Genomic DNA, 17171 nt, shown 5'->3' with positions numbered 1-17171 from the left:
ATATGTTACACAAATTTATAATGTAATTAGGTTCATGTGTTGAAGTTCGAATAAGGCGATTACATAATTTTTTTTTTTTTTTTTTTTGAAACGAAATAAAAATAGATTAGAGTACGTAGAGCCTTTTCTTATACGTTGATTTCAGTTCAGTCAATGAGACAGGCCCGTATTATAACATTTCTAAACCCTACTCACAACATATCCTAACCTTGACACATCAAGGTTAGGATATCATAGAATCCTTAAAAAAAAAATGTATATGGTTGTTCTTCAATTTCTTAAAACAAAATTAAAAATCTTTATATTTCAATTATAAGGCTTAAAAATTAGAATATCTCTAAAATCAATAAAGTCAATTCACCACACAATCGATTGTCAATTGTCATCAATGGGGATATCACCATCGAAGAAAGTAAGCCACCATTTTCGCTCCTCCCCAGAATTCACCTCTTCCTGCAACACCATCTTCTCCGATCTCCAAACCCTAACTCACCACACTTCTCCGGGCAAAATCTTCGCTTATCAACTTTCCGACGCCACTCTCCGTCTCCACAATTCTCTCTCCTCCCCTCTGATTGCCACGTGGTGTCCTTCCCCTCCTTCACGCGCGCAAATCGACGGCGCGTACCGATCAATTCGCCGGAGTTCTCCGCCGGAGGAAACCCTAGGTTCCGACGAGTTTAGAGAGTTTGCTGTTGTTGTGTTTACTGACGCTGTTGTTTCGAATGCCTCGAAGGCGGTGGCGAGTAAGGTTTGTGTTGGAGTTGCTGTGATTGCTGGGGTTGGTTTGGTTGGGAGAGCTGGTGGTGGTTTGGTTGGTTCTTTGATTGGGGTTTACGCGCTCGGGGTTGCTACTTCGGCTTATCTTGGATTGGGTTAGACCGAGTTAATTAGATCAAGAATGCGTTCTATTCACCTGATTTAAAAAAAAAAGGACTAATAAAGGTTGGTTGGTTTTGGTGAAAAGAATGCACCCAAATTTGTTGAATATTGTAATTTAAACAATTAGTTCTTTTTAAATGTAAATTTTTGTTGTCATTGTAGATTTGTCACGATCTTTATTTTTGATTATCATCAAATCTTTGTTGCTTCGATGTTTTGACTCGGTTAATTATTAGAAGCAAATGTTTTTATTTTTTGATAAGAAGAAAAGGATTTCATTAATGAAAGATAGCCTAACGGCACTTACAAACAATTATGAGGAAATCTAAAATTCCAATACAAATACAATTCACCTTAGAACTAGTTACATTGCAGATTCGATCAACGATCGCCTTTATAAAAATTTTCATCTGAAGCAATACAATCTGTGAGTTAGCACTAATTCAATACGGGTACTTTAAATATTCAATGAAGAGTCCAACTAGCATAGCTTAAAACGGCTTATGTTTCTTTACTAGTCTCTCCGTAAGATATTCCAAAGACGGCTTAAGCTTGGAAGACAATAGACATTTATATTTCTCTTTCAATTGACCACTTTTTACCAACATAATAATGATATAGAACTAAAGCAATGCCTTTATAAAACAAACACAGGAAAAATTCTGGAAATGCAGATCATAATCAGAAAACTAACTGCTGGAAGATGAATTATCTCTATATTAGCAAAAATGACATTGTATTTTGTAAATATGCAAAGCCAATTCAAGAATAAGCTGATTTTGTACATTATTTAAGAGCATGTAGTAAGATGTACAAAGAGTCGCAATTGGAGAAGAGCTAGCTAGCTTGCATAGTTTAGCTTCCACCTCGAATCACAAGAATAAGTAGTACAAAACAAAGGAGGAGTTGGCGTGTTCATCAGCTTTCTATTCCTCTGTCTCAAGACCTGGTATGTACTCCAAGCTTACATCAAAGATAACCGGACTATTGGGTGCAACACGAGGCCTTCCAGGAGCTGAGGTCAGGCCTTTTGGAAATGCCAACTGCTCAACAAAACGGAAAAATGTAAGCTTTTCTTAAGCTAAATAGCAGACAACAGCTAAGTACTTCGAATAAGATTACAAGGCTGCAGATGGCCTGCTGTATGTTATTTTTTTATACATAAAAATTAGTATTAAGTTAGAACATTTGTTGTTTGAGCAGATATGAAATCAAACCCGAGAAAATTTTGAAAAGCAAGAGGGAGGAAAAGATAAGGCGAAAATGCTCACTGGTCCTGGAATGTAAAGTCTCCGTTTACCACCAGCTTTCATGGTAAGGAGTCCTTCGTCAAGTCCCTTAATCACCTGTTCTAGCAATTAACAATATTAGCAGTAATTCGAGAATTAATGCATCAAAAACAACTACTCAAAAGTATATATTACATCTAAGGACTCTCCTGTCCTAATTATCTGCTTTAGTTCTATATATGAACATATATCCATTGAAGATTCTTGATTGTTAGTATCAAATACATTTTAAATCACGAGAAGTATAAAGCAAGGTATTTACCTGGCCTGAGCCAACTCGAAAGATGTAAAGCTGATTCTTCTCAAGAGAACTGCAGCAACAGGTTCAGTAATAAACTACTGATGCTTAAAATTTTGTAAATACTTTTACAAAATAGTTCGAATTGACCCCTTAATTTGACAAAGATAAAATGATGCTATGTGATAAAATGATGCAAAGTAATCTGATAAGTAAATCATAGTTATTACCTGTCAAAAATCTGTCCGGAAGGAACCATTGCAACATAGTTTGCAGCAACCTGCAGTCAAACAAGCTACATGAAACCAACATGAAAGTTGTCTGCAATAACAAGCATTTCTGATGAAATAAATAGTTTTAAGTAGAGTCGTTAGTTGATTTCAAACTATAAAAACAGTTTCTCACTCTCTGAACATATCTTACATATATACCTGAAAACCAATTGGTGGACTCGGACCATCACCGATCTTAATGTCTTTGTACTGCAATCCAGATTCTGTTGTTACCATAGGTACCTTTAAAGAAGAGGAAACTTTAAAAATTAGTACGTCGTATAGAACATAAAGGAAGATCCATTTGCAAATTAAAACTTACTATGCCCATAAACCTCAATATCTATCAAAATTCTAATGCAACCACCAGTTGTTTGTTTAGATACAAAATAGTTTGGAGAGCTTTCGAGGCAAAAAGGGGTTTGATACCTCAACCTCAAAGGTTTGGCACATCATGGTTAAAAGTCTTGTAAACTCAAAGAAAAAAACTGTGAATTAACAGAAAAGATTGGCCCTATTTTATTAGCTGCCTCATGAATCAATTGTAAAGAAAGTTTATTCTTGTCAATGCATCTCATAGTCTCTCATAAGTTGTTTGACCCCTTTCCAGCTTTTAATATCAGCGTAAGAGCACAGGATTTAACAAGGATATATATAGTGATGTAGCAATGGATACAGGCATTATCCACAACTATATTGGCAAGTCCTCACCCTTTTAGTTTCGTGTTTGTTATAACAGATGGTGGAGAACACAAGGGAGAGAGGCAACAAACCAGAGCTCACAGCGAGGTTCCATCCTAAAACCAACTGGCAATAGAAGGAGTAGCCCGCTTGGGTTATTATAAACTGAAAGCCCTTTGCTTTCTTTATCAATTGCATAGAAATATAAATGCAAGATGACATGAAGTACATAATATTGATGCTACAGTTTTTTGAATGTGTAATTGGGCTATTTTGCAAAACAAAGTTACAATGTAAGTTATTCTAGTTATAAAGAGTAGTCTTAGTAAAAGGTGTAAGCAATCTCACCTACATTTTCAAGCTCCTTCTCACAGGCTTCATCACATAGTTTAGGCTTATCCTCTGGAGGCAAGCCTGCAGCATTCGCGATCGCCTCATTGGAGCCTATTCTGAGACAAGAAAGTCCAAGAAGCAATCCAACAACATTCCGACGATAATATAGATTCAATCTAGAGCCTTCCATAGATGACATTTCAAGTGGAGCATGTCTCAAATTCGAACATCGAATAACAACACATTGTGTGTTATTCTGTTTTGCCTTGTTTGTATAATAATTGGTCGAACCACTAAAAGCTACAAAACCACCCAAATTAGTGAATGGTAAAATACATACATGAATTTATCAAGCTGTTCAAACAAATAAATTGTCTCAACTAGCAAAATGCAGTTTAATAAAAGATCAATTATAGGTTTACAGACATCCAAGAAATCCCCTAAATCCCAAATTCGACGATATTTGTATACATTATTTCCGAACAGACGGGGTTTTTAAAATTTTTATATTTAAAAGTTCCCTATAATAGTGAACCCAAAAGCAAATCAAAGAGCAGGAATAAATTAAATTGATAAGAAAAATGAGAAAAAAGAGGGGAATTTGACATTAATGTAAAGAAATTGATTATAAAGCAATAGAGGAGAGAGAGGGGTATACCGAGAGGGGAAAGCAGAGCAGAAGCAGCCATAGTTGTCAAAGTGAAAGCTTCTGTAAGCTAATCCTGTGTAGTGTTGCTACTTTGATTGAATGGATAATGTTTCTGAGGTTGAGAAAGACGTATTTAACCGATTTAACGGAACAGTCAATTTTCTTTGTAATTTTTTTTTTTTTTTTTTTTTGGGAGAGCTGCAACACCATAAGTAGAGGTGTTAATTAAGAATTTTGGATAACCGAATGGAGTTTGGGTTGACCCACGACGAGTTGGGTATGTTCCGGTTAAAAAAAAAAAAGCCTTTTTATCCGCTTTTGGGTCAGATTAAGTCACTTCAAATCGAGTTAATTTCGTGTCATGACCTATCGAGTCCGGGTCGGGTCAAATTTAAATCTGTTTCAAAACGGGTTTAATTGATTTTGTTTCAGGTCGAATGACTTTGGGTCGGGTTAATACTGGTTCAAATGATTTTGGTCCAACTAATTTCAGTTTGATTAAGACAAGGTTGATTCAGTATTAGGTCGATTCCGACTAGATCCTTTTGGTGTTTATCTTATTAGTTGGGTGGACCAAATTCAATATTCAATTAAGATCATTTTTTAAACTATAGTAATTATGAGTTTTTATTTTAGAAAAAATTATTAAGTTTTTATCTTATTATTAGGTTGATATCAGGTGATTTCTGTGTCATTAATAATTACAGAGTATTAGTTTTTTCATTCGATTGGTACGTTTCATTTTTTTTTATCTAGCTTTAAGCCAAATATAAATTGAATTATTGACGACTTTACATACCTGAGTATTTGATTGATGAGGAACAAATTCAAGAGTAGAAACCTTACCTTCTAAAGCGTAAAAATTAACCTTAAATTATAAAATCAAACGAAGAACAACAAAAGTAAAATTAAAATCAAAATTAAAACAAAAACCTTAAGTAAAATGCATTATATTATCAAACAATTACTTATAATGTCACGAAGTAAAAAAATTTCTCACTGAACATTAGACATATATAGATTACAAAAAGTTAATTGGGAGCATCGCCCAGGATATTCACTAGTTACATATTAATACATGATAATTAATTACCTTCCATCAGCTAAAATTGAATCTAAACGTGGATTATACAAGTCAACCTCCATACTACTACTACAACCACTAGTAGTAGTACCCGATCTTGGATATCCTTCGAGCAATGTTTCACTAACACTGTCTTCTTGAAATGATCCATCCTTACTACTCCACGACGGCTGTGAACGTAGTCTCTTTATCGTCTCGAGCTCTATGGCAACCTCCTTCATGCTCGGCCTGTCTTCGGCCTTGACCATTAAGCACCACGTAGCTAGATTAGCCATTTGTTGTATTTGCTCGATTGTACCCTCACTTACTATTGTTTTGTCAAGAATACTCAACAATTGACCTTCTTTCATTTGAATGATTAGGTGCATAGCAAGACTTGTCTCATCATCGGCCCTATCATAACATATTGCCCTTTTTCGAGTTATTAGTTCTGCTAACACAACACCAAAGCTATAAACATCGCTCTTTTCAGTTAGTTTCCTCGTTTGCATATACTCGGGATCCAAGTACCCCCATGTTCCTTGTACCATTGTGGCTATTTGACCTTTGTCCTCCGGAACCAACCTTGAGGCTCCAAAGTCGGCTACCTTAGCCGTGTAATTATCATCTAAGAGTATGTTCATCGACTTCATATCTCTATGAATAATCGGTGTTGAGATTGTGGTGTGCAAATACGACAACACGTTAGCAACCTCCAAAGCTATCTTTAGACGTGTGTTCCACGTTAAAATCGATGCCTTCACTGCATCGACTAAGTGGTCATATAAGGTACCATTGGTAATAAACTCGTACACCAATAGTGGTACTTCGGTCTCAAGACAACAACCTAGTAACTTGACCACATTTCTGTTGTTGATTTGTGATAAAACAAGAACTTCGTTGATGAACTGCTCAACTTGGCGTGGATCCACCTTGAGTGATCTTTTGATCGCGATATGTTGATTATTATTGGTTAAAATTCCTTTGTAAACAATGCCGAAACCTCCTCTTCCAATCACATATTTTTCACTATAATTGTTCGTCGCTATTTCAAGATCTTGTGCCGTAAAAACCTTTAACCCGTCAATCTTACGACCCGAGAGTTTCTGATGTAGAAGTAAACCTCCATTTTGCCGGAAAAACTTTTCCCGCATTTGTTGGTTTTTAATTTTTCCGTTTTTCCAATACAGAATAAAACCAACTACGAGTAGAATTATCATAGCACCCGCAATGCCTACGAGTGTGCCAAAATCATAAAATCAACAAATAAATTAGAAAAATACACTCAGTTACTTTTATTTAAAACATAAATATTATTACATGTCACGAGATAACGACACTTAAAATAAGAAGTTAGTTCTTTATTACCTGCTGTGGCCGCAACGGGTATGATCCAAGATTTTTTATCAGAACTGCAAGGTTGGGCTTTAGTCCCCTTCCCGTGGAAACCCTTTGGGCATTTGCAATCATAACTTCCAATTTGGTTGACACAATACTCTGGCTTCTCACAATCATTAGATTCCTTGCATTCATCAATATCTGAAAATATAAGAAATTTAATATTCATGAAGCTATTTAAATTGCCAATAATTTTATTAAGCATTCAATATTTTTTTAATGGTCAAAATAGTACACTACCATACAATATCTATTGAAAATTGATAGAGTATAAAACATATTCCTGGGCCTCAACTATCCGTTTAAGCTTTTGGTTGAATTGATCCTCTAACATGGTATCAAGAGTCAGCGTGACACAAAGGTCACGGGTTCGAATTTCATCCACCCCATAAAACATATTCCTGGGCCTCAACCATTAGTTTAAGCTTTTGGTTGAATTGGTCCTCTAACAGAAATAGTTCTTATTTTTTTTTATTTTATTTTATTTTTTGCGGATCTGTTGAAAATAGTTTGTTTTGGATAGAAACATGAATTGAGCCAATTAATCACTAGTAGTAATTTAGCATGTGTGATTGTATGGTGGTTGTATGGGGTAGAAAAAGGTAGATTTGTTAATGTAAAAAAATTATTACCAATTTTAACATAAAAAGAATTGTAAAGGATACAAATAAATGGAGTAAAAAGAAGCTTGCAATTTGGTGTTAGTAATAAAAAAAAAAAGAATAATAACACATTACACATCTAGGCATATCTAAAATCTAATTATCTACAGCCCTTGGGCTATTTCTCTTCAAAAAAAAAAATCTAATTATCTACCTTACATGATTCACAATATTTTTTATTACTTCGTAGAATATAATAGAGAGATTAGTTGAATGTAGAAAACATATTTTAACCAAAACAATGAATAAAATTGGAAGGGTGAGCCCATAGAAAACAAAATGTGACCTCATATGTACGGATTGGTTTTAGTTTAAACAATTTTAAAATCAAATATTACAAGTAGAAATAAAATAGACTATCAAGTAGCATGATAGCTTATTAGCTACTGTCCAAAGTTTAAGTGGCAAATGCTAAATTCAATATTATTTAGCATGGTATAGAGAGCTAGATAATTCTTAAATCATGCTCGATTTTTTCAATTATTAATGATTTTAATATAGAAGTTTTTAGATAATTATAACACAAAATGATCAATTATAAATATAATCTTCAAAAAATTATTATTATTATTATATAATGAATTTCCTAGGCAAAACTAAAAATACATAGATAGTATACAAATAAGAATAAAATTTATAATTTTTTTAAGACATCTTACCCATTATTTTGTTATACCATACTAAATTATATATATATATATTTTATTATAGTCTATTCTTACTCTAATAATTTCATAGTACATTCCGACTTATGTTTAAAAAATTATACTATATACTCCGTATTCAGTTTTACAATGCAACGAACTTCGATCTATTTGAATTTTGAAGTTAATTAATTAATTTTACTTTAAATAGTAATTGAGCTATATAGGTAGAGAAGATAATATTAACTAAAATAGCATTCATGTGGGTGCTATTGTGCTAAGCTAAGCCACACTACGTTACGTATGATTGCTAATTTTGTAAACCAAGTGGGCAATTGGGTATTTAAAAATCGTATACCACAAAGTAGCCATGTCATGTGGCCTCTACGCAGCTACATTGCTTGCCTACATTTGATATTCAATGAATCATATTCATGACCATATTAGATTGAGATTGAAATTTATCCATGCAATTATTTTAAGACGAAAATGAGTGAAAAGTGAAGTTTTTATTTTTAGCCCTAGTGGGTGAGAAAAATATAGTCTTATATATTCATACGGAGTAATCCGTAACAGATATATTTAAGACCTGGAAAATGGGTCATTCAAGTCGGATCAATTTAGGTTTTGGGTTGAGTTCGGATCAAGTATGTTTGAGATGGGTTGAGTATGTTCGGGTCGTTCATATTATGTTGATTATTGTAGATCAAGCTCAAATCGATAATTTTATTTGGTTTATGAGTTCAGTACGGTTGGAGTGAAACAATTGAGTTATTTATTGCACCAGGCATTATAAGTTCGGGACATTTCGGGTATCGAGTTTGTTCGGGTCAAACAATTCGGGTTAAAATTAGATCGGGTCAACTCCCGATCGGATCATTTCGGGTATGGGGTCGACTTTCAGTTGGGTTCATCGGGCCGGGTAATTTTGGGTATTGGGTTATTATTATCATAAAGTAGAAATATCTTTGAAATTATCATCTCCTCTTCAAGTAACAGTCAATGAAAATAAATTAAAGGAATAATACTTAAAATTAATTTGAAATGAAACCAAGAACTTCAGAAAACTTAATTAAGATGTAAAGAAATCATACCTGCACAACCTTGAGGAAGATAAGGATTCCCTATAAATCCATCCTTACAATTGCAATGATACCCTTCTTGGTTAGGTGGATCAACACATAATGTGTTACTTTTACACAAAAAACTCCCATCTTTTTGTGCAATTGAACAATTTTGTGATCCAATTGCCCAATTAAAAACCACAGGAATCTGAACTCTATTTTCTCTAAAGAATTTCAAGTCCCTAGTTAAATCCATTTTACTGTACCTGTACTCGTTCACCGCGGCCGGGTATGCAACGCTACACGGGCTGAACGGCACGCTACTATGGTTCGAATAACTACCAATTGTCGTCGATATGTTGGTCACTTCATCCGGGAGCGATGCTATACAACATCCAACCCCGTTACACGCCTCATTGGAGACTTCGTCTAGGGTGCCACACTTAGTCATGCAACCGGTTTGGTACGGCTTACCATGCCGTACCCCGGTGAACCAAACATAAGTGTCGCACCCCATGGCAATTAACAAGTTATTAGTACTAGAGATCGTGAACCCTCGTATGTTGACTAAGGCCGTGTAATTACTGTTGGATTGATTTTTATCGTAACAATCGTACGATATGTCACGTCTAATGCATATTTCACCCGTAAGTACGGACGTGTTGAATACCGCAAAACTTGTACCAAAATAGGCCGTTGGTGGTGTCATGGTACGATCACACGATATCTTGAAATTGTTGTGAGGGTCTTCGTAGTAGCAACCATCTTCCAACCCGAAGGGATACGGAACGCTAACGTTTCCACACTTATCGGGACAATGCGGAGCCAGGACTTGCGGTCGTGGTGGCGGCGGTGATGCATTTACGCCTTGTGCCACATATTGTAGTACCACCCAAAACAAGAAAATTATTGTAAGATGAACATGAGTTGGATAGCTCATGGCTTAAGGTTTTTTTGTTCTGACCCAAAAACTAAAGGTCAAAAGTGTATACATATGTATATACTTCTTGATTAAATTAAGCTATTTATTTGAACAAAATTATTAAATATTTGGAAAATTAATATATTACGAAGTATATATACTTCATAATTATTTTTTAGAAAAAAATTAGGACAAATATTCAAAAGCTCACCTACTACAAAAACAATGTTTGTAGGCACAGCGAGCTATAGTTGTTTTTGTTGAAATTATTACTAATATTTTTATAAAAAGTCCCACAATTAAAGTATAAAGTATAAAATGATTATTATTATTATAAACCATGTTGTGATTAGATTAGATTATACCATAAATTTTGTTTGATTTTGGAAGTTAAGCAATAGTACTTTCGTTGGTCAAATTAAATGATTTTGAATTGTTTGCTGACTGAATTTATTTTATTTTTTAAAAAAGTTGATACGAGTAGTAAAATTAAAAGAATTTCAGCTAGTAGTTTATACAATTTGATACAATTTAAAATTAAAAGAATTTCAGCCAGTTTGGCCTTTGCCATGGTAGAAAGGACAACATTTAAAAATATTTATTTATTACTCCTATTTTAAAAGCTAGTCCTTTAGCTTGCAGCTCATGCATGATGAGCTCCACAGTTACACTGCACGGTGCACTTTGAATATGAGCTATTCCAAATTACTTGCCCTTAATTCAAATGATTCGACACCATTTGTAAATGATAGAGTTACGAAATAGAGAGTATAGGTCGGACAAGGTTGAATATACTGATCGATGAGACAATTCAAATATTTATAGTGTCATAATAAGTCAATAATGTATATTAATAATGATAACATTAGTCAAATTAACTTTACATAATAAAATAAAACAACTTGATCATCTTCAATGTTACACAATACACATTTCATTTAACTGTTTATTCAATGTTACACATTACACATATCATTTAACTTTTTAAGATTAACGTTACATAAAGTCATAAAGTAAAACAACTCATCTTTAATCACATATAGTAATTTTTTTTAAATTATTATTTATTTTCTTTTTTTTGCACGTATGGGAATCACAAATTCTTAATCAAGGTGGACTTTCATTAAATTAAGTATTGTACGACAGGTTAAATTTATCCTTATATACAACCAAATGTATCATTTTCCGAACATATATTTTTTTACCCTTAAAAACACTTATAATTCCCTCAAAAAAAAAAAAAAAAAAACACTTATAATAATGTAGTATTTGATTAATCATAACAACCTTCATAGCATGTATCCATTGTAAATTACACATTAAAATTCAATTAAGCTCAATACAAATTAAAAGTTACCTCTAAAGGGATTAAAGTTGCCATAAAAATTGTTTACGTTACCCTTGAATCAAGCGTCTTAACATAAAATTAACGTAAGCTCGCCTTACAAAAGACTTATTGTAAGTAACTAAATAAAAATAGGTTGCTCTTGTAATAAAGCACTCGGTCCTTAAATAGCTCAGCGACTACAATTGGAACTGCTACCAGAATCTTGTTGTAGAGAAGGAATCAGATAAGAAAAGAAGCCAAGCTTTGTTTCTCCATTCGCCCGCTTGCTACAATAATCAGATAGCTCGTTCCATAGTTCTCCAACATTCCAATCCCGGGACACAATCAATTCAACCACCTGCATAATATATATCAGATTACAGGATACATGAGATCGAGGCCAACAGAAATGTTAAGTTGTGCTTCAGGTTTCGGTCTAACAATATCAGTATTCAGCAGTCTAATTTGGTTGATCTGTTAAAAAGAAAAAAAAGTACCTGATCCAAATTTCGCAGTTTTTCCAATTCAAATGTATAGTATGACACAAATGATCTTGAGGCCTGTGTATATATTAGAAGTAAATCATTAGAGTTCATGATAAACTATTTTACTACAAAGTCTTCATCTCTAAATGAGGCTCGTTATGTAAATATTCGAGCAACCCTCTAACCAACTGAAACAGAATCAGATGTCATACAAGCTATCACAAAATTTTTATGTCTTATGTCATGTGTACACTCACCTGAGATGCAGCAACCCATTGTATGATCGACTTAATTTCAGGATCTCCTCCGAAAACACCACAACCCCAGTTACCGGTCACAATCCCCTCATCAGTATCAGGCGCCTGCTGCTGCTGATGTTTGGAATGATCCAGGAAGCCACAAAATGCCTTGTTAACCTCTCTGCAAAATCAAAGTTACAATTTGTTAGCAGAAGACATAGCAAACTCTGTTATGAATTATTCGTAGTAGTTACAATAAACAAGATCGATGTCAAACCTCAAGAGATTTTTATGCTTATACTGCACAGCTCCTCCCCTGCCCAAGCGTAATGCATCTATTGCAATAACTTTTGACATACGTCTTCCCATTGAATCTATCCCCTTGTTGTCCACATGATCCCCATCGTATTGAAAACTAGCATCATACCTACACAAAAGTCAAAGGATTCGAGATTATTGCAGCCTGCATACCTGTTGCTTCATGTAATAAGGAGAATTCTGGCTAGTCCAAAAATGAGAAAAAAAAACTTGTCATCAATTGCTAGCATATAATCTATGTATATATCAAGTTCGACTAGTATATAAGTTCTTAGAAGCTAACTAGGACCGTTATAATCAAGTATCCAAGTGTTTAAAGTTTAATGAATTAAATTTCATTAGCTCTCACCCTTTATAATTTGAGAACCTTTCAGCACCAACAATTTCTATAGCCTCATTTGCTGACATGGCCGGCAAGAAGAGCATGGCAGCAATCAGTTCCGGATTGATCATGAACCGGATTTCCTCCTGTGCACCCCCACCAGATTAGTTAGATTTTTCAGGACAAGAATGTAAAGGAGACAAGAATTCTACAATAAGCTAAATACATACATATGCAATGTCAAATTGTTAATTATTTCATACAAAATGTGCCTTAAAATATTTAGCAGCAAGTTCAGTTACAACCTGAAGACATCCATCAGTCAGAGAAAGTCCTCCTATATACTCGTCTGCAAAGTCAACTTCAAGAGACCCTGGAGGATGGTCCTCTATCATACCCGTAGGAAAAACCTTACAAAGAAAATCAGAACATCATCCAAATATCCCAATGGTTCAAATCGACGAAGCACCTATGTTACAGATAGTAGTTACCTTAAACTTGCAGAGGGGAACCACAGATTTGGCCCAGAGTTCTGGAAGTGGAAGAGGAACAACAGATGGATTTTGCTCAAGCGAAAGAACTTTCCGTTCAAATGAAACAAAGTTTGAAGGTGTTGATGTACATACTCTCTCAAAGTAATGTATGATGCACATGATTCTGTTTTCTTGTTCAGGGTACCTATCATGAACACTCCTGAGAACACCGAAATAAAGATTCATCCAATGTAAGTAGTTAGAAACTAAGTAATGTCAACAAAAGAGTGAGTGACTAAGGCATAAGTGATAAGCATACGCAAACATTCGATCCATGTTGAATGCCTGCATAACATTGGCGTATCTATCAACAATCACCGTTGGAAACAAGCAGAAGAACGAACATGACAGCAGAGCAGCAATAAGCTCCTACATGAAAACACCGCCTTGTCATTAGAAAATCCATTTTTTTTTACAAGACTTTGTACACCCTCGTTTCCTCAACTTGGTCTCTAATACACACCTTTGACTACATGAATAGTAAGTACAATCAACCTTTACAATGGAAGGATCCACTCTAGACATAAGACATGGCCTCGGCTTGTGAGATGAGCTGAAAGGCGAGGTAGGTTGGTGGGTGAGAGACCGTAACCACCTCACAGGCTCACAGATCAGTCCAGACTCCAGAGGTGAGTCAATCATATATTATGTGGAATTGCTCAAAGTTTTATGTGGACTTGTTCAAACTTTTCACTTGCTGACATCCTAATAATCCTTTTAGTGTAGTCTAACCAAATCAAACTACTCTTAAAATATGGAATATTATATCATAATTTACATTGCCGCCAACAAACATATAGACACATACACAAGTAAGCCACATTTTTTTTCCATATCATGAACACAGAATTACAAACCCATAATTCATTATTGACTCATGAAATCATCAACAACCAAATGTGTCGAAAGGAAATGAAAAGAACAAATAGGAACAGAAGGAGTACAACGTAATTGCAATCCTTTCAAGTTAAACACGATAAGTACCCAAAAACCATACAATTACATCAAGAAACGAGTATAAGTTAATGTAACACACCTGATTGAGAAAAACAATGCCCGGTTGTTGTGGCTCCAATAACCGAAGACCAGTTGATACTCCAGGTACAATATCACCACAATTTTGATAATGCATTTCAAGAAGTGATGGTAATCTCACTACCAAATCAGCCATTACAGGTACAACTTCACCAAACCATTTCATGGCTATGTCCTTAGGTAACAACTTATCAAAAAATCGCTTGAACCCATTACTAGTAAATGTTGCTAAACGATCTTGATCAGAGGAGAAAGGAAGAGAGTCCCTGAGTTTTGAAATTGTAGTAAATAGTCGTGCACCCGAGTTAACTTGACTTAGACTCGGCCCTTGAGAGACCAATTTGAGTGCATCAATGAAGGGTTGATATGGCCATGCTAAATGGCCTGATAGTTTGGTTGTTATTGGCGGTAGAAATGGTAGAATTGAATTGAAATCGAGACGATTTTCCATTAATGGTTTTGCTTTTAATTTTAGTAACAAAGTCAAGGTGCCAAGGTGGTGTGTATATAAGCATCAATCAATAGAAATGAGAAATTGAGAATAAATCAATATTCTCCAACAAAGAAAAGTTGCCGAGTCAATTAAAAAGTACAAACCATTAACTTGTTCTAGAAATCAAAGGCTAATAAACGTGACTTCGTGGTATGCGTGAAGGTTCAGAGAAGCTGGGTGGAAGCAGCACATAACTTAGCCAGGAAGACCAGGATAAACGGATATTAGTCTTTTGTTCTATTTTCCCACTGTCTAAAAAAAAAAAAAAAAAATCAAACCCAATCTCATACTAAACCGATGAAATTACATAAATAGCCCATCTTTTTTACAGGAAAAGACCAGCATGCCCTTTTAATAGGTTGAGAAACTTGTATTTTCTTGGCATATCTAGCAGAGCCTTCAACTCCTTTCAAAGTTTCAATTTTTGGTCTCAAATCTCAGCTCAATTTGTAATTTTATTCCAAATCTATTTACCTTCTCAGATCAAAGTCAAATTTACGACAAATCAATTCTATTCAAATTTTCACTTCGAATAGAAACATCAACTACAAACACATTTTTTGCAGTTAACAGCTAAATTTACTCCTAGGCCAATCTATTCAGTTGATATGAATTATTTACGACAAAAAAAAAAAAAAAAAAAAAAAAAAGTAGCACCTACAATGGAAATACGTATTCATATACTGTATGAATTATATACTGAATTATTTGCCAATTTCCATCAGACCAACAGTCCACTGTCACTGTTCATTTCCTGAATCGGCCTCGGCCACGGCCACGAGAAGCCCCTTCAGCATCACTGCCACGACGGTGTTTGGACGAGCTGGCAGACTCTTCCTTTAGAGAAGGAAGCAGAAAAGAAAAGAAACCAATCTTCTTTATACTTTCCCGCTGAACACCATACTCGACCAGCTTGTTCCATAAGTCTCCAACAGTCCATTTTTGAGACACAATCCATTCAACCACCTGCATCACATTGACATATCATAGGATACATCATAGCCATTAGAACTGTAGTAATATTCTAATATTTGTATACAAATAATAAGCAAATGCATTGGTACAGGAGAAGTAACAAGATTAGATGATAAAGAACACCGAAATTGAAAATAGATTTAATTTTTTTTGCATAAATCCAAGAAGGGACATGATATCAATCTCTATAATAGTTAGAAAGAACATCTATTACGTAAAGTTAATGGTACGCAGGCATCGACTCTCCAAGAAAGAACCCAGAGAAGAGAAACGGATACCTGATCCAAATTTTTCACTTTATCCAATCCAAATGTATAGTATGAGACAAAAGGTCTGGAAGCCTGTGAAGTCGAAATTTGGCAATAAAACATTAGAATTCATCAAAAAGAGAAAACAGAAACGCCCCTAAAGGATTAACCCAACCAACTAAACAACTATTCTCATTAAACAGGGTCTTTCACAACATAGTATCCAGGCTACAAGGACTGACTCATACTTTAGCTCTTCTGCGTAGCAAAATCCACTGAAATAGGTGTATCTACATCTCATTCAGCACATGTTCCAACCCATCAAAATTTACGTATTATGTAACAGATACATTAATCAACAAGGGCAATGGGCTGATTACTTATGCAAGAAGGAGGAGGGGAGGTCAGCAAAATGGAATGTCAGTACAAGGACAGCAGGGCAATCACCTAGCAGCAGGGCAGCCTCCAATTTGTGAGGAGCTGTGACAGCTGCAACAACTTTTGTTGTTTTCTCTTTTTGACAGTTTATGTGTATATAACAAAGGGAGGGTAGGATGTGCTAGGTAGGCAAGATCATTGTTGAAAGGGATTAACAAATGTGCTAGCTAAGTTTGCGATTAACGACAATTAACAACAACGAAGACGGAAAACAAGCAATAAACGAGACAAGGAGAATTTACCGTGGGAAACCCGAGAACCGGGAGAAAAACCCACCAATCCACTATGGAGTAACAATTTGATGAAGAACAATGTAGATTAGAAGCTTTAATTACCATTAAAGCTCCCACCCCAACTCACCCTCTCAAACACTCAAACCCTAAGTGTTTGGGTTTACATGAGGCTCTCTCTCTCTCTACATCTTTCTCCTCATCTTCTTACTCACTTACAATGACAAATCATGAGTATATATAGTGCTAATAATCCAAGGGCTAAGATTATAAGTAACTAGCAAAGGAGAAATCAAGACCGTAAAAACCGAGGCTCAAACGCGAAAACAGAGCCCCGAGAAACCCAATGGAGCGGGCGCTCCAAGAGACAGAGCGGGCGCTCCAATGGACAGGAGCGGTCGCACCATTAAACTGGAAGAAAAGGCAAAACG

The 17171-nt window shown here is 35.1% G+C and overlaps 5 protein-coding genes across 5 annotated transcripts; 1 reads left to right on the top strand and 4 right to left on the bottom strand.

Annotated features, from left to right (window-relative positions):
- The first annotated feature begins 257 nt into the window (after positions 1-257).
- LOC145609352 (uncharacterized) lies at positions 258-1094 on the top strand. Its single transcript, XM_081664852.1, has one exon. It carries the CDS (start codon positions 389-391, stop codon positions 878-880), a length of 492 nt encoding a protein of 163 aa, XP_081520978.1. The 5' UTR covers positions 258-388; the 3' UTR covers positions 881-1094.
- Positions 1095-1542: 448 nt separating this feature from the next.
- LOC145608218 (peptidyl-prolyl cis-trans isomerase FKBP16-3, chloroplastic-like) lies at positions 1543-4502 on the bottom strand. The gene is made up of 7 exons (XM_081663831.1): positions 4354-4502; positions 3715-3995; positions 2841-2924; positions 2640-2689; positions 2434-2482; positions 2154-2228; positions 1543-1925 (listed from the first exon to the last, which is right to left on the bottom strand). Exons 1-7 carry the CDS (start codon positions 4382-4384, stop codon positions 1809-1811), a joined length of 687 nt encoding a protein of 228 aa, XP_081519957.1. The 5' UTR covers positions 4385-4502; the 3' UTR covers positions 1543-1808.
- Positions 4503-5398: 896 nt separating this feature from the next.
- LOC145609558 (wall-associated receptor kinase 1-like) lies at positions 5399-10115 on the bottom strand. The gene is made up of 3 exons (XM_081665013.1): positions 9206-10115; positions 6776-6946; positions 5399-6641 (listed from the first exon to the last, which is right to left on the bottom strand). The coding sequence occupies exons 1-3, from the start codon at positions 10113-10115 to the stop codon at positions 5434-5436; spliced, it is 2289 nt and encodes a 762-aa protein (XP_081521139.1). The 3' UTR covers positions 5399-5433.
- A 1232-nt stretch (positions 10116-11347) lies between these two features.
- Positions 11348-14933, bottom strand: LOC145607990 (poly(ADP-ribose) glycohydrolase 1-like). Its single transcript, XM_081663589.1, has 9 exons — positions 14358-14933; positions 13581-13690; positions 13280-13481; positions 13094-13198; positions 12816-12934; positions 12426-12575; positions 12167-12329; positions 11922-11984; positions 11348-11782 (listed from the first exon to the last, which is right to left on the bottom strand). Exons 1-9 carry the CDS (start codon positions 14805-14807, stop codon positions 11615-11617), a joined length of 1530 nt encoding a protein of 509 aa, XP_081519715.1. The 5' UTR covers positions 14808-14933; the 3' UTR covers positions 11348-11614.
- Positions 14934-15267: 334 nt separating this feature from the next.
- On the bottom strand, positions 15268-16922 carry LOC145607991 (putative poly(ADP-ribose) glycohydrolase 2). The gene is made up of 3 exons (XM_081663590.1): positions 16753-16922; positions 16103-16165; positions 15268-15815 (listed from the first exon to the last, which is right to left on the bottom strand). Exons 1-3 carry the CDS (start codon positions 16846-16848, stop codon positions 15597-15599), a joined length of 378 nt encoding a protein of 125 aa, XP_081519716.1. The 5' UTR covers positions 16849-16922; the 3' UTR covers positions 15268-15596.
- Between the last annotated feature and the right edge of the window lie 249 nt (positions 16923-17171).

This window comes from Chenopodium album, chromosome 23 (assembly GCF_948465745.1).
Source record: "Chenopodium album chromosome 23, dcCheAlbu1.1, whole genome shotgun sequence".
NCBI classification, from domain to species: Eukaryota; Viridiplantae; Streptophyta; class Magnoliopsida; order Caryophyllales; family Amaranthaceae; genus Chenopodium; species Chenopodium album.
Note: the sequence above shows the minus strand (reverse complement) of the source record. Positions and strands in the feature narration are given on the sequence as shown.

Excerpts from the sequence above, each read along its gene's own strand:
- LOC145608218 (XM_081663831.1), bottom strand. The coding sequence starts at position 4,384 with ATGGCTGCTTCTGCTCTGCTTTCCCCTCTCG. Across the intron at positions 3,996-4,353 it reads TGCTCTGCTTTCCCCTCTCG|CTTTTAGTGGTTCGACCAAT; the intron begins GTATACCCCTCT and ends GTGGTTTTGTAG. Across the intron at positions 1,926-2,153 it reads GACTTTACATTCCAGGACCA|TTGGCATTTCCAAAAGGCCT; the intron begins GTGAGCATTTTC and ends TTTGTTGAGCAG.
- LOC145607990 (XM_081663589.1), bottom strand. The coding sequence starts at position 14,807 with ATGGAAAATCGTCTCGATTTCAATTCAATTCTACCATTTCTACCGCCA. Across the intron at positions 13,482-13,580 it reads AACATGGATCGAATGTTTGC|GAGTGTTCATGATAGGTACC; the intron begins GTATGCTTATCA and ends CGGTGTTCTCAG. Across the intron at positions 11,985-12,166 it reads AATGGGTTGCTGCATCTCAG|GCCTCAAGATCATTTGTGTC; the intron begins GTGAGTGTACAC and ends ATATATACACAG.
- LOC145609558 (XM_081665013.1), bottom strand. The coding sequence starts at position 10,115 with ATGAGCTATCCAACTCATGTTCATCTTACAATAATTTTCTTGTTTTGG. Across the intron at positions 6,947-9,205 it reads TCTTCCTCAAGGTTGTGCAG|ATATTGATGAATGCAAGGAA; the intron begins GTATGATTTCTT and ends TTATATTTTCAG. Across the intron at positions 6,642-6,775 it reads ACCCGTTGCGGCCACAGCAG|GCATTGCGGGTGCTATGATA; the intron begins GTAATAAAGAAC and ends GCACACTCGTAG.
- LOC145607991 (XM_081663590.1), bottom strand. The coding sequence starts at position 16,848 with ATGGTAATTAAAGCTTCTAATCTACATTGTTCTTCATCAAATTGTTAC. Across the intron at positions 16,166-16,752 it reads CGGTTCTCGGGTTTCCCACG|GCTTCCAGACCTTTTGTCTC; the intron begins GTAAATTCTCCT and ends TCGACTTCACAG. Across the intron at positions 15,816-16,102 it reads AAGTGAAAAATTTGGATCAG|GTGGTTGAATGGATTGTGTC; the intron begins GTATCCGTTTCT and ends AATGTGATGCAG.
- LOC145609352 (XM_081664852.1), top strand. The coding sequence starts at position 389 with ATGGGGATATCACCATCGAAGAAAGTAAGCCACCATTTTCGCTCCTCC.